We start from the raw sequence: 15,978 nt of genomic DNA on the forward strand, positions 1-15,978 counted from the left end.
TGTGACATCAGAGGGTAACAAGCCAACCGAGCTGCCTCCTGCCCCTCTTCCCTCTCAAGGCAGGCTAGATCCTCCTTCCGCTCTTGGCAAAAGGGGAAACTGAGGAATGGAGCAATGAGTGCACAGCATTGGCTCCTGCTCCGTGGCCTTGCCAAAGCTTTGCCATGGTCTCTGGCAATCCGGTAAGCAACAAGCCCTGGAGCCACCATGCTGCCCCATGGCACACAGGTCTGGCCATGCCACATCACTCCGGCTTGGTTTCCTGAGGGAGTGGCTGGCTCCTCTGCCCAATGTCTGGCCCAGGTCATGCAGGGCTCCTTTGGATTTTGCTGTTGTCCTGGCTGGGAAGGCTCCTGGCAGTAGCCCACCATGGGGACTGTATTTCTCATCGGCTTGCTTGGTCCTTGCAGTCCCTCAGGAGCAGGCTCCATCTCTTGCAAGCTGGGTTTCTCCAGCAAGTGTGGCCTCATGCGGGGTGCCCAGGCATTGGGGCTGGCACGGGTACAGCCCCTTTTTCAGCCTAGGCGTCCTCTCCAGGCAGATCCTGGTGGAGCACGTAGATGGGCAGAGCCAAGAAATCGCCTGTCTCAGAGTCGTGCTGAGCAGAGCCGCTGCACATCCTCTGCCCGGCTTCTACCTGATCACGTGGAGCCTGAGCGGGCAGGGAGGGCCTGGCTTGCTGGGCTTCTTGAGGCTACCCCACCCCCAGGCACAGAGGGATGAGCAGCCCAACATGGGAAGTCTTGCACCAAAAACCCCACGCAAGATGTCCCAGGACTGTACCCTGCCCCTTTCCTGGAGCTCCAGGAGGTCTGGCATGTCCTTGGGGGCTGGAGAAACACTTCTGCAGAGCGCTTGGGAGGAACGTGGGCACGAAGGGCATCAGCAGGCACCGCAGATGGCTCTGTGTGTGAAATTACTGGGTGGAGCAAAGGCAGGGAGGTTTCTTGCACTGTGGGACTACTGAGTTCCCCAGGCCTGACCGCCTCTTGGACCTCCACATCCCGAGCGGGTGGGAAGCGAGACTGTGTGTGACTGCACAGTGGGTCCGTCAGGCTGGAGGGCACCCTGGAAGTCCGGCGCGTACTCCTTGTGCCTGCAGAAGCCATCAGATTAGCCAGGCCACGCTGCCTGGCATTTCCAAAGCCCCATCCAACACCACAGGATGTCCAAGGGCAGACTGCACCTCGTGCCCAAGATTCAGGATAACGCGACTTACTCCGGAGGGAAATGTTTTATATGGTACTAATCAAAGCAGATAAAAATCCCAAACCACCCACGGATTGATGTATGAGATACACATAACACAAAAAATGGGAAGCGTGTCACAGGACTGTGGTTCGAGTCAGCTGCTTCCAGTAAACATGAACGCCCAGGAGGTTTTTGGTGAGCAGTTCCTGCAGGAGGTTGGGGATCGCCGCCGTGGGTGGCACTTGCTGCAAGGGGAAGGGGCTTGGGGGAAGGGGGACCGGAGCCCCGATGCCACCGCGCGGGGCTGGGCGGCCCCGGTGCTTTAGAAGCCGTCGCTCCGCAGCGGCTGCGGCAGGTCGGGCTCGCTTATCTGGAGGTTGAGCTCCGTCGAGCTGAGGGTCGTGGATGGGTTGTGCAACTGGTTCCCCTCGCACACGGCGTACTCCTCGTGACGCTGCTGCCGGAGGTGCCAGAGGAGCTCTCTGGACAAGAAGTGGGTCTCTGCTTCGCCTGGCTCTGGAACAGAAGAAAGACAAAACCCACCTTTGCTCGTCCGGCCCTGGGCAGGGATCTGGGCAGCGAGCAGAGCAGAGTCCCTGGGAGATTCCCCAAAATATGCCGAGCTTCCTGAGAAATCAAAATACGGTTCTTACTTCCTCCTTTCAGCGTGCCAGAAGAAAGAAAATTAAAACACAAAATGCAGGAGAGAGAGTAAAATGCAGGCACCACGTGCTGGTTTCCCAGTAGTGCTTGTTGTGATGGGAACTACCTCTCCAGGCAGAAACGGTTCTCCCCGTCAGGGAGAGCGCGGAATTTCCTCTGAAAAACAAAGAGATTCTTTTCAGCAAGAAGCAGCAAGCTGTTTCAAGCCCTGCTGCTCCAGCAGAGGCGAGGAGAAGGGGAATTAAAAGGCAGAAGGGATGGCCTGGCTCTTTCTCATCCCGTCAGGAGGACACCAACACCCACCCCGGTGCCGGCGAGGGCTCGGCAGCCCCAGCCGTTTCTCCCAGGAACACGAGCAGTGTAGGGAGCTGCTCCTTCCCCCGGAAGCCCGCTGTGCTATTTCATTGTCTCAGGTGCCTCTGGGGGCTGCGACAAGGACCAGCTCTGCCAGCGTCCGCCCCACTCCTCTGAGACCCCCAGCGAGAAGTCCGTCTGTGTCGGGAAGCAGCACCTTCCTCCCACTGCGGCAGGGACCCCCGCCCATGTGAGGGGGGGTCTCAGCAAAGCGCTACATGGGTCCTGCCTACTTGTTTGCCCTGATCCGAGGTCACTCCAGGGGCTGGGGGAGCACAGCCACCGTGCTGGGCACCCCTGCCCTCTTCCCCTCCTCACTCACCCTCGTACGCGATGAGCCGGTAGGTACCCGCGCACTCCTTGGAGCCTTTCAGGATCTCTTCCAATGTCCTGTAGAAAAGCTTGGCCTGCTCCAGGCGCTCCTCCCGGCTGAAGGCAGCACACTCATCCTGGGACATGGCGTAGAGGGTCTGCAGCGGGGCGGCGTACTCCACTGCGCAGTGCCAGAGCTGCAGGGACGGAAGAAAAAGACACGGGGATAGGAGGACCAAGCGCCTGGCAGGGGACCCTGGTGCTGGGCAGAGCCCTTGAGACCCCTTGGTGCCTACGTGGCCTGCCCTGCACTGGTGCTGTGGGATAGGGGTAGGGACACTGGTTCTGGCCCCAGTGTCCTCCTTGCCATGTGTGGAGCAGGGAAAGAGCAACTGGCCTGGCAGGGAGGCAGGTACGGCTGTGCAGGCTCAGGGAGATGCCTCCCACCCACAGGGCATCAGGGTGCAGCCACTGGCTTTGGCAGCACTCCCAAGCTGCAGCCTGGGGAGTGACTTTCCCCGTGGATCTTGGTCCTCCGTGGAGAGGCCCCTTGCCCATGTCTGATCCCACTTTCTTGGTGGCCCTTCTGCTCAAGAAGAGGAAATCTGAGCATCCTAATGGAGAGCAGGAGGACGGAGAAGAGGATAAATGCTGGCAAGGTGCATGCACAGCGAGAAGGAGGCTGATCAAACAAATGAGGAGAAAACTGTTAAGGCCATAAAAATTCCAAGGAGGCGCAGGGTTACCAGTAAGTTTTATACTGGGTTAACTGGAAAGTTTAATAAAGTGTATTAGAAGGAAGAGGGATGGGATCCCTGGGTAAACGCAGAGTAGCCCAGCCTTGGAGGGCAGTCACCACGGTGACCTGGAGCAGGTGCCAAGGATGGGAGCTGGCATCGCTGCCACGCACACATTCACCAGTGACTGGGCAGCAAGCTGGGGGACAGGTTTTACCGACAACACACAGCAGGGCAGGACAGGTCCTGGCTGCAGAGCTGCTGGAGCTCACTTGGTGCCCAGTGACTCAGCAGGAGACTGGCAGATGAAACGCAGCATCGGCGCGTGCATCGTAGCAGGAAAAACCCGACGCTGACTGTGCTTCCCCAGGAGCAGAGCCAGGAAAGAGGCTCTGGATTCCCTGCAGGCAGGGTTTTGGAAGTATCAGCTCAGTGCTCAGCCAGCATCAAAGGGGAAATCAGGGAGACCCAGGTGAGAAGCATCGCTTTGCCGACGCCTCCATCCATGGCCATGGCAGCAGGACCAGTGCGTTCCCTCCTCCGAGGGTGCAGGGGCAGAGGCCCATCTGCCCGGAGATGTGGAAGGAGATGAATGCGATGTGAGATGGGGGGATTTAGGGCTCGTCAGCCCGGAAAAGAGGTGACTGGGGGAAAGGGAGAGAGTCGAATTATGTCATGACTCACACAGACGTTTTCAAGCACCTCTTCACAACAAGAGGAAATATTTGTTCATCCCATGGGAAGTGATGCTCTGAACCCCATGTCTGCTTTTTTCTGCTCAGTTTACTGCTGTTTTCTGGACTTAAATCCACTCCAGGAGGGGTTAAGTGAGCCCAGCATCCCTGCAGGGGCTGAGCCTGGGAGGAGGCAGCCATGAGGAAGGGGTGCAGATGTCGAGCACGGACAGGACCTCTCCATCTCACAAAAGCCTTCTGAGAGCTGGGAGTATCTAACAGGAGAGGGGACACTGTCCTGCTGTTATGGCCACTTCTGGGCTGGGATCTGAGGCCAGGAAGACCTCTGGGTTGGTGCATACCGACTGCTGTCCCGACGCTGCACTCAGTATACCTTGTCTTCATCCCTGATCGTGTAGAGGCTGTGTTTGTAGACTCTTTTTTTGATGCCAGCTCGGGTCAGGGTGGTTTCAGTGAGGTCCATCAGGTACTGGATATTGCTGTCAGCTTTCTCCAGGTCATCACAGATGTCACAGCTCAGAGGGATCAAGATGTGGAGCTTCCAGGTCTCCTTGCATGCCATCGTGTTGGGGTTGGCTCTGCTGAATTCCTCCATTGACTTTTTCACCCCTGGTGTAAGAGAGCATCGGGCAGAGGTGCCGGGTGTGAGAACAGCTGCTTTCCAGCTTTCTCCCCATTTCCCTGCTAGCACTGTGAAAGCAGGAGGGTTGCTATTAGGAGCTATTTCTATCTGTAGGCATGAGAATGCAAGGAAACAGCTACGTACGCGGCAGGACTATTTTTAGGTACCCAACATAATAAGACCAGGCAAGCCCATGTGCGACGTTCTGCTTGGACCTCTCAGACATCTCGGACATTTCCACTGCTGAGGGCTTCTGCAGAGGGAAGGGAAGACAGAGCAGCAGTGAGGAAAGCAGCTTCCTGGGCTCTTCTGCAACAGGCATCTCTCAACGGGGATCGGTGAGCGGCCGCCCTCTCCAAAGAGATCTGGAGAGTGAGAAGCCCTGCTGCCCCCTTCCACAGCCACCCTGCGCAGCGGGGCCAAGAGCCCGCAATGGCTTGCACAGCCCCTGCAGGTGAGGAAGCTGATGCTGGGGCGAGCCGGACACCTTTCTGGCTGCGCCTTCCGTTGGGATTGCGTGTCCCAGTGCAACTTGTGCATTTGCCCAGTGCTTCCAGCATGTGGGAGGAGGCATCCCAGCACCTGATGGTGGGATTTCCAGGGCCACCAGTGGCCTCTGCTAGCTCTGTGTGTTCATTTAGGTGGAAATGGGTGTTGAAACCCCACAGGCCCCTGATGCTGCCCTCCCCAAAGCACCTTTCTGAAGTCTGCGTGACCCTGTTCCCCTTCCAGCTCTGCTGGGGTAAAGCAGAGCCCTCCCAATGCTGCAGAGGTACCGGGGGCTTGGCTCTGCCACCCAGAGCATGCCTGATAACGAAACCTTTGCAGACCACATGGGCTACTCTTTCCCTTCAAGCAGCAGCTTGACTGACAGATTTAAAAATACCCCTGTTTTTTGTGTCAGCTGGGCTCTGGCTGCAGCAGGGCTGCTACCAGTGCCCGTGGTGGCTGGGCTCATTAAAAGGCAGCCTGGCCCTCCTGCCAGCATGCGTGGCAGTATGGGGCCGAGGAGATCAGCTCTTTGTGATCTGAGCTAACGAGAGCGTTTCTCCTGCCGCGGGGCTGCACGCGGGTGGGCTGTACACGCAGGGGCCACGTGCCCCCCACGACTGCTCAGGGCTGAAGTGCTTCCTGGGAAGCCTGGCCAGGCTGGAGGTGTTGGTGCCTTACGTGGAGTCCCAGAGCGAAGGTGAGGAGCTGGCACAAGCTGGCCAGGCCGAGGTGGAGGCTGAGCAGCTGCCGATCTCCATCGAGAAGAGCCACGTAGGCTGAGCCAGAGATGAGCAGCATGAGCCCGTGCCAGCGCAGGGGTAAGCAGGCACTCAGGGCCCTCCAGAAGCTGCCGTGGTGCCTGGGTGAGAGAGGGAGACAGGAGCCAGTCTGGTGGCCACCCGCCTGCCATCGGCAGCCCACGGGCCACTGCCCAGGGGATGCTCCCACCTCCCTGCCAGTGCCACTGGACCTTCTAGAGCAGTATGGAGCCAGGGAGCCTTGTGGGACCCTGCTCAGCGCACCCCGGGTGCCTCCAGCCAGGAGAGGGCTTGGGTCTCTTGCAGCACCTGTGGGTGTCGGAGGGGAGCAGATGCAATGTTGCCCTGCACAGCAAGGGGAGACTACCTCCAACAGCCCTGTGCCCTCCGGCACTGGGTGGTGGGGAAAGGCTGGAGGCTGAGATCTGTTCCCCAGGGAAAGAGCACGCTAAGGAGCTACCACAGAGAGGAGAGAGGGAGGTCTGTAGACATATGGGGGAGCTGGGCAGGCAGGAGAGGGAGAGAGGAGGAGGAGGAGGAAGAGCTGAGAGAGACAGGAGGCTGATGGAGACCAGTGTGCACCGCCAGGGGCACAGCAGAGCATTGCCACAGAGGGCACGTGTTGGGGTAGAGACAAGGAGCAGATCCCCCCGCGACACGCGGAGGCTGCTGTGCCCTTGTCCCCAGGGTGGCCCCTGGAGACAGCTTCCTCTGCGCTGGCTCACCTGGACTGGAGGTGGAAGATCTCCTCGGCCAGGTAGCAGATGCCCTTGAGCAGCACCCCGATCTGCAGGGCCACAAAGTGGGAGGTGAGGCTGCGGGCGGTGGGCACGAGGGGCTCCCCGGCGAGGTACAGCGCTGCGGCGCACAGAGCCAGGAGCAGGTACGTGGCGCGCTGCGCTCGCCCTCCCCGGGGCTCGGGGATGAGCACGGTGGCGGGGTGGCTCCGCTGCCCCGATTCCTGAGGCATCTGCAGCAGAGAGGGCAGGGTCAGCAGCAACTGTTGTCCTCAGCACCTACAGTGGCGCTGTGGGGAGTGGAGAAGGGCGACACACACGCACACCCAGCACCCAGCACCCACTGAGCACCCTGACGAACGCGACGGACCCGTCTGTTCCTCCGCACGCTGCTGAGACGCAGCCGGTTCTGGAGGGGCTCCCCCGTGTGCTGCCCAGGCCACCTTGGGACATCCCCCAGGTGTCCAGATGGGCTTGGCAAGACACAGCCTGGCTGGCCACCTCGCTCCCCAATCAATGCCAGCCCTACGCCACCCCTCCGACAGCCACGGGGGCTGTCGCTCCTCTTACCGCACTCGCCGGAGCGGTTGCCAGCCACGAGAACGGGTGGTGCCTGTGGTTAATGGGCTCTTGTGCTCCAGCCTGGGCAGCCGTGGCTCTTTGTGGAGGTGGATGCTGCAGAGACCTGGAGCCCTGCACCGTACAGGCTGCTGGAGCCACGGGTGGAGCTGCACAGTTCGCAGCACTGAAAAAAATGAAAATGAAAGGAGCTATCGTGGCTGCAGGCAGCTTGCAGAAAGCGCTGGAGCCCTCCCACTCAGGTCACCTGTGAGGTCTCAGAGCCTGCAGGAAATCCAGGCACTGGGCAGCGCTGAGTGCATGTGGCAAGTTTCAACATCCATGGGATTACCCCTCTGGAAATCCCCAACCTATTCCGTCGGGGCTGAGCCGAGCCAGAATGAGGAAGGAAAGCAGAATTTATTGAGATTTAATTTATTAAATTAGTAAGTTCCCAGGGGTGAAACAGAAGCAAATTCCTTCTAGCAAACAGGGTGACTCACAGCACCCCCACCCCACGCAGCTCCAGGAGATGCTGGTTCGGGAGGCCGTGCCCAGGGGCACTGGCAGGGACTTCCTGCAGCCAGGCCCTCAAGTCTCCCAGATCCCTGGTCCTAGCGACCACAGATCCAGGGCAGCCGAGACACTCAAGGCCTTCTTTGACTCAGTTGTTAGTGCTGAGGTTTGCCCTCAAGCCTCCCAGGTCCCTGGTCCTAGCAGCGGAGTCTGCAGCGGTGAGGCATTACCCATGCCAGAGGAAGACTGACTTAGGACACACTTGAGCCACCTGAACATACACAAGTCTGTAGAACCAGGTAGGATGCACTCAAAGATGCTGGGGGAGATGGCCAATGCCATGGCAAGGCTCCTCTCTGATCTCTTTGGACGATTGTAGCAATCAGGAGGTTCCTGAGGAGTGGGAGAAGGTAAACATCTGAGCAGGGTGAGAAAGAAGGCTTGGTGGACTACAGCCTGCCCAGCATCACATCTGCCCCAGGGAAGGTGATGGAGCAAATCCTCCCAGCAATCACTGCCAAGCACCTGAAGGACAAGAAGGGAACAGCCAGCAGGGATTTACAGAGGGCACATCGTGCCTGACCAACCTGAGTGCCTTACGAGATAAGATAACTGGCCGTGTGGATGAGGGGAGAACCTTCACTTCAGCAGAGCTTTTAGCATGGTCTGCCATGGCCTCTGTGTAGCCAAACTGGGTAGATACAGGCTGGGTAAGGGGGTGACCATCCAGAACGTGGTCTGGGTCCAACCACTTTCTGCCCTGGAATGCCTGTGGATGCAGGGAGGCTGCCAAGGGACCTCATGGTCCCCACAGACCCGCAGGCACCTTGCCGGGGGTCTCTGCAGGGTGCAGCAGGCGCGCAGCACAAGGATCTTGATTCAGACATGCCTGCAGGTCACATTTAATTCAAGTGTTTGCTCACCCAGAGGGTGAGAGGGAGGAACAGATGCCCAGAGAGACTGGCAGTGTGCCACCTGCACTCGTCTCAAGGTCATCAGAGCCTGTTTCAGCAGTACCTTAGAAACCCCAGCAAACCCGCTTTACAGGACATCCAACCTCTGTTCCCAGCCTGGGGAGGGCTTGTGGATACAGCCAATGTGTGGTGTGCTTCTTCAGCACAAATGTTGGCTAAAACATAGAATCATAGAATCATGGAACGGTTTAGGTTGGAAGGGACCTCAAAGATGATCCAGTTCCAACCCCCCTACCATGAGCAGGGAAATCCTCCACTACAGCAGGCTGCCCAAAGCCCCATCCAACCTGGCCTTGAACACTTCCAGGGATGGGGCAGCCACAGCTTCTCTGGGCAACCTGTGCCAGTGCCTCACCACCCTCAATGTAAAGAATTTCTTCCTTATATCTAATCTAAATCTCCCCTCTTTCAGTTTAAATCCGTTGCCCCTTGTCCTGTCACTACATGCCCTTGTCCAAAGCCCCTCTCCAGCTTTCCTGTAGCCCCTTTAGGTACTGGAAGGCTGCAATAAGATCACCCCGGAGCCTCCTCTTCTCCAGGCTGAACAGCCCCAACTCTCTCAGCCTGTCTTCATAGCAAACATCAAGCAAATCACTTCCTCCTCCTGTGCTGGCTTGGCCAGGGTGGCTGGGCTTCACTGACCAGCTCCAGCTGGCTCTTGCAGTGCGGTGGAGGAGGCTGCCCAGTGTCCAGCCCTCTCCTCGCGGGTCCCCGGGCAGCTGGGTGGCTCTCCTGCCCACGGAGCGTGGCCTCTTGCTTTCGGTTCTACCTTTGGCACACCTGTGGCATTCTGCCTCTTTCACTTCTGCTCTGAGCCAGCCTTTGCCCCGCAGCCCCAGATGTGCCTCGTACGTAGCTGTTGCCAGGGTGCTAATTCCAATAAAAAAGCAGCATGGAAGAGCCATTCCGTCTGCTACAGGCTGCAGCAGCAGACAGCAAAGCTGGGGGGGAGATGAGGATCAGAGCAAAGAGGAATTGCATCTGCAGCTGGCTGTGAGCTGCAAACGGGGACAAACCCAGAGCTCCCACGCTCTCAGCCACGTTGCATCACCTCCGTGCCACTTTGCTCTTGAACAAGCCTCCCGGCCGCCCCCCCGCCTTGGCAGGGTCCCTGCCCTGCCGGAATGGGACCGTGCTTGTGGTGCGCAGCTCCGAGCAGAGCTGTGGTGCCCGGTCCAAGAGCCCAGCTTGAACTCCAGGAATGAGATCTGAACGTCTCTAGTGGAGGCTGGACATCTGCAACATCTGAGCTGGCCTGGGGAGGGATAGCCCGGCGCTGCCCGGCGCCTCTGCACAGCCGACAAGAAGCGGGAGCACCAAAGCTGCTGCTCTGACCTCCCTGGCCTTATGTCTCGCTGACAATTTGCATTTCCAGATTGTGCCTTGACTGAAGTTCCCTTTTCCCTGCTTGCTGTTATTCCCTCAAGGGGAGGGAACAAGAAGCCGTGCATGACACCGAAAGATTTTAGATGCACAAGAAAGCCTGGCAAGTGACCTCCCCAGACCTGCGCATGGCGCTTCCAACCAGGCCAGTGGTGACACCTCTGTTTTGAGATTTATTGGGCAAGGAAATCAACTATCTGTAAAGCAATCTGTAAAAAACACCTACACTGCAGACCCTGCTGAGATCCGCAGAGGTTTTTAAAACAGGCAGCATAAACCACTCGGGGACCACGTGCCACAGCCTTCGACTAACCACAGAGCAGCACGTGCATCAGCCGGTGCTTACTCAGGAAAACTGCCACGTGCGGCACAGATGGACGCACGGGGCATCCTCATCTTCCCCACGCCCTGTGTCTTGGGCCATGAGTTGTCCCAGGGCAGCGTCCCACCAGTGCATCCATGGGATGCTCCTGATGCAGACAAATCACAGTAAAACCACCTCAGTATGTTATTGAAGATGCCCATGGTCACTTGCTGGATAACTGACTCATTGGCACTAAACCCCCCACCCCAGGCTGGGCTTGCTGGTTTCCAAGCTGCTGCCATGCTGCTGTGAGCAGGAATGGGCCAGGGCCAGGGCAGCTCCAGGGCTGCTCCTGGCTGAGGCTCTGCCTCACCTTTCTGGGCACCTGAAGGATCCTACGGCATCCGTCTGAGCAGCTTTATAGACACCTGGGCAGAGATGTAGGAACCATCCGTGGTTTAATCACTGTCCAAACACAGCAGGAACCAAGCTGTCTGCTGAGCTGGCAAAGGTGCTTGCAAAGGCAGGGAAAGCCAACTTCCACCCTTGGGAGCACCCAAAAGAGCTGAGCTGGCCCATAACACAACAGAGGCTGGTTTCTAGAAGAGCTTTGGTGTACTGGTTGGGGCTGGAGAAGAGATCAGCCTCTCCTGAGATCCCCAGGGCCATGGGTGGAGTGGACAGCTGTAGCTGAGGACTTGGTTTAGACAGGGAAGGGTCTCAGTGAAATGCCTGAGAAGTTGTAATAATCTGGAAAAAGAATATAAAAACCCTGCAGTGGCAGGAGGTGAGGTCCCTTGAAGGTATCTGGATGCTGTGAATTTGCTTGAAGTCTCCCTGACCTCTGGAGACCCATTGGCTGCTCTGTGTGAGGTGCCTTAGGGACCAAGTGGATTAACCCAGGAGCTGGGCCCGGTCACTGGCCCTGTGCGAGGCTGAAGGTGGTCAGGAGAAGGTGCTAGATGCATGTGGCACGTCCCCAACCAAAAGCCAGCCCAGGAACATGGTGCTTTCCCTGGTATCTCCTGGGCAAAGGACTGCTCCTGGCGAGCAGGCAGGCAGCAGGTGTAACAGAGCCCGTTCCTGCCGCAGGACGGGCACTGCAGCAGCACTTAATCCTTTTTCCTTTTATTTTTTTGCATCATGTGCCGTTGCCCTGCAAGAGCTGGTAGAGCTGCTGGCTTCAGCCGCAAGGCAGGCTGCCCAGTGACAGCTTTACACCGGGGATGCCTGCAGGGAGGGGGTTCGGATGCCAGGCTGGTGTTAAAAGTGGCTTTGGTCCCTCGGCTAAAAAAGTGCTGCAGTTGGTGTTTTTCGTGCTGCAATTGCACCACCAGTGCAATGCCCCCCCAGGCCCTGCGCACTGACAGGGCTCGCTTTGCTGCCCGTCCCTGTGAAAAATAAAGTGCACTTTACTCTGCGTTGCGCTGGGCTGTGTGGATGGGATCAGTCTCTAATGCAGGGAGGAGTCATCCGTGTGCCGGGGAAAAGCTTGCAGAATCATAGAATCATAGAATGGTTCGGGCTGGAAGGGACCTTCAAAGGTCATCTAGTCCAACCCCCCTGCAAGGAACAGGGATATCTCCAACTAGATCAGGTTGCTCAGGGCCTTGTCCAACCTGGCCTTGAACGTCTCCAGGGATGGAGCATCCACCACCTCTCTGGGCAACCTGTTCCAGTGTTCTACAACTCTCACAGTAAAAAATTTTTTCCTAATATCCAACCTGAATCTACCTCCCTCTATTTTAAAACCATTACCCCTTGTCCTATCACAACTGGCCCTCCTGAACAGCCTCTCCCCATCTTTCCTGTAGGCCCCCTTGAGGTACTGGAAGACCGCTATAAGGTCACCCCGGAGCCTCCTCTTCTCCAGGCTGAACAGCCCCAACTCTTTCAGCCTGTCCTCATAGGAAAGGTGCTCCAGCCCTCTTATCATCTTCATGGCCCTCCTCTGGACCCTCTCCAACTGGTCCATGTCCTTCTTATGTTGGGGACTCCAGAACTGGACGCAGTACTCCAGGTGAGGTCTCACAAGGGCAGAGTAGAGGGGGAGAATCACCTCCTTCGACCTGCTGGCCACGCTCCTCTTGATGCAGCCCAGGACACGGTTGGCCTTCTGGGCCGCAAGAGCACATTGCCGGCTCATGTTGAGCTTCTCGTCCACCAGTGCTCCCAAGTCCTTCTCCTCAGGGCTGCTCTCGATGAAGGGAGCCAGCTGCTTCCTCCAGCTCCCAAGCACACGTCGTCTCTCCCTCGTTCAGCAAAGCGGTTTTGTTGCGGGACAAAAGAGGTGACGGAGGAGCCAGGGAGGTGTCCCAGCTGAAGGATTTGGTAATTGCCCCTCTCTGTCTCCAGCTTATGCAGGGTCCTGATCTTTGCTCACAAAGTCCACGTGGAGGTGGGACGCCTTTCCAGGGATGCACCCAGCCTGGGAGAGCCTTCGCCTCGCCCTGACCCCAGGCTGTGACTCCTCAACAATAATAAGTTTAAAATCCTGGCCGCAGCGTGGACCATCCCTCCATTCCCGGGTCGTGGGGCTGCTCCGAGTGCTGCAGGCCCCTTATCCATTAAGGTTCTTCCTTCCTTTGTGGCACCAGAACTTCCAGCCTAACGGAGAGTTTTTATCCACTTAATGAACGTCAGCAGATCAATCTGTGATTTATACCGGCTGCGTCTGATCCCCTGTAAACTGTCAGCACCTGCAGCATCCTGTGGCACCGAGGCCCCGGTCACATGTTGGGTGGAGAAGTAATTTTTGCTTGTTTTGAAGCTGTCCCAGGCTGGCGTTGTTTGGGGCGTCCCAAGAGAGACATGCACAACGAGCCCCTTCCTCCTCCCCGGGTCACCGATGGCTTCGGACCTCAGCCATCTCCTCCCCAGGCTGGAGCATCTCAGACACTTGCATTGCTCTTTGAGAAGAAGCTGTTTTCTCCTTTATTGTGCCAGTCAAAGTGCTTCGAATTGCTCCTCCACGTCCCTTCCAGGTCTGACTCTTCCAGGTCACGTCTGTTAAGCTGCCCAGGCCTCAGGACAGATCCCTGGGGGGCTCCTGCTGGGACCCCTCCCCTCACATATGTGGGTACTCCTGCTCTCTGTCCTCCAACAGCCACGTACTTTGCTGCCCTTCGTCACCAGCCACCCTGGCACTGAGACTGCGGAAAGGGAAGTGGCTGTCTGCGTCTCCTCCGGCCTCCCACCACGTGTCCCCCGGGGACCCGACCGGGCTGCGCTGAGAACAAGGGGAACCACAAGAGAACAAACAGCCATGGACGCGCTCGCCTTTTGGTTGCCGTTGGATTTTTCTTACGGGGATCCTCCAGCCCGCAGGACAAGCAAAGCTGGCTCTGGGGATGAGCCACCAGAAGCTCACTGACAGCGGGCAGCTGGTCAGCGCTGCAGTCCCAGGGACCTCTGGAAAGCTGCTGTTGACCTAACGCATCCTGACTCCCACCTCTGCAGCAAGGGAGGTGGTGGTCTTTGCAGACAGGATCTCGTGACTGGGGAGCTGCAGGAGCCAGCAGAGCATCGTCTGAACTGGGTGTGAGACCTCAGGCGAAACAGGAGTCCTGGCCAGAACACACTTTTCGGTGAGGATGTTCCCCGTTCCTCTGCACCAGCAGGCTTGCAGCTTTGCTGGGATTGTCCTGTGCAGCATGGAACCTCAAGTGAGGCCAGGTCCCCCTGGGACAGTGCTGTAAAGGCACAGAAGAAGACCTGGCAGACGACCCTAGAGGACTGCTGTTCATACAGCCAAGGAGCATGAGAGTGGGATAAAACAGCTCGGGGATGAAGAGAGAAGAGAGGTGAGCGTGTGGTACGGAGGGAGATGGTCTCTGAAAAAAGTACTTTGGGGAATTGAAAGTGGCAGGGAGCAGCATGGGAACTGTGCGTGCAGCTCCCAGGGATCTCCTCTGTGATGTCCCAAGGAAGGAGGCGACCACGGCAGGGAGATGCTGTCCGGAGGTGAGGAGGAGCAGGGATGAGCGGGGATCTCCAACACGGCAGTGCCTGGGCGGCACTGGGAGGGCAGCTGGCACCCAGCAGGGCTGAGCAGGGCAGCCCGTGGGGTCGGAGCAAGGGGCAATGGCTGGGTGGGAAAAGGAGCCAGGATCTGACTGCCAGAGGGGGTGCCAGGCTTTCTTTTTCCATGCAAGCAGGTGTAATGGCATGTGTGAATATCCTATTTCTTTCCTTGTTCCTCATCTCTCAACCGCTTACAGGAAATTTATTGTTGCCTTCTTGGTCAGGACATGCATCCAAGGGAGATTTACTGGTGCTCTCATGGCCAGAGAGGAGGAATTTATGGGAGCCCATTCCCACCGCACAGACAGGGAGACGCGGGGCATAACATGGAAGTCTCTGATTTACTGGAGCAAATGATGGAGCAGGCTGACTCGCCTGCCGGGGACGCTCGCTCAAATACCTACGGAAGCCCAAACTGCCCAGGAGGTTTTTAGCAAGCTGGGAACATGGGAATGAAGAATTCAGGGCCTGCCTATAGCTGTCAGCACTGCCTGGATTTCTGCCCAAAAAGATCCTGTTTAACCATTCCGCAGCTGCCCTGCCATAGTGCTCAATATCCCACGGAGAGCTCAGCAGCTTCCCAGCCTGGGACTGAGCTAGAAGACCTGGGTCTGCTCCTCTTCTTTTAGTTCCTTCCTCTGATGCCAATCCTCCAGCCTCCTGAGAGACTGGCCTGGCCATGAGCTTCCAAGCAAGGCAAGACTCTGCCATCATTTGCTCCGGAAACGTGCGCCTCGAGGAGTGGAGTTGGAGAGGACGAGTCCACTCTGGAGCGATGGGGGAAGCTTTTGACTGTCTTGGTCAAGTGAAGTCTTGGTATTCAAGTTTGTCTCCTGTGTCCCGCACGGTGGCAGTGGCAGGCTGAGGTCCCCACCGCACCCACCATGCTCATAGCTGCTTGTGGGGCTGTGCTGTGACCTCCATCCACATTTGCACCCAAACCAGCAAAAGCCTGCCAAAAAAATATTGGAGTTTGGGAGAAGACAGGGTGGTAGGTATCAAAACCAACCCCCACATCAGCAACACAGCAAGAAGAGCCTTTTGAACCTGTAAAACCTAGCAATACTTTTTTTCAGGTTTGGATCTTTTTTGCAATTTTTTTTTATTCTTGTAGGAAAATCCATTAAGTTTAAAAACAAACAAAAAAAAAACCCAACACCCCCCATCCCTGTTTTATTTAAAGAAAAAAAACCTCTGTGGTTTCTGGACTAACATATCTTTAAGCACAGCAAAAGAGCCAGTCACCTTAGAAGCTCCTTCTGTTGGGTTTTAAAATCGTGACAGTCCTGGGTTTGATGCATTCAGCACACGGCGAAGGACTCTAGGGATGGAAATAAGGGGAAAATCACTTTGGAGCCGGGGCATGTGGCACCATGAGGTTTGTTGAAGACTCTCCAACTTGTTTGGCTGCTGCTGGACTTCTGCTGCTGGGGTCCCTCTGCAAATCCAGCCCCTCTACACACCTCTGCAGCAGAAAAAATAAAAAAGCTAGGTCCGTGTGAGGAGCTCTAGCAGCTACTTTGGGCATCTGTTTCCCAGACAGCCAAAGAGGGGCAAGAAGGTGGGGAGGAGATGCTCTGCGAGCCCCAGCAGAGCCTGCTGCTGCTGGGTAGCTTCAGGAGGGCAGATGACAACGTGGTGAGGGACTAAGGAGGCCCG

General features: G+C 57.2%; 1 protein-coding gene across 2 annotated transcripts; it reads right to left on the reverse strand.

Annotated features, from left to right (window-relative positions):
- Positions 1 to 1,513: 1,513 nt before the first annotated feature.
- Positions 1,514 to 6,794, reverse strand: STING1 (stimulator of interferon response cGAMP interactor 1). 2 transcript variants are annotated; one of them, XM_009978419.2, is made up of 6 exons: positions 6,550 to 6,794; positions 5,745 to 5,925; positions 4,719 to 4,827; positions 4,326 to 4,561; positions 2,531 to 2,717; positions 1,514 to 1,707 (listed from the first exon to the last, which is right to left on the reverse strand). In XM_009978419.2, exons 1-6 carry the CDS (start codon positions 6,792 to 6,794, stop codon positions 1,514 to 1,516), a joined length of 1,152 nt encoding a protein of 383 aa, XP_009976721.2. The 2 variants fall into 2 exon arrangements, with proteins under 2 accessions (XP_009976721.2, XP_086477816.1); XM_086621690.1 differs by having other exon boundaries at positions 1,514 to 1,818.
- Between the last annotated feature and the right edge of the window lie 9,184 nt (positions 6,795 to 15,978).

Source organism: Tauraco erythrolophus, chromosome 16 (assembly GCF_009769465.1).
Source record: "Tauraco erythrolophus isolate bTauEry1 chromosome 16, bTauEry1.pri, whole genome shotgun sequence".
Taxonomy (NCBI): domain Eukaryota; kingdom Metazoa; phylum Chordata; class Aves; order Musophagiformes; family Musophagidae; genus Tauraco; species Tauraco erythrolophus.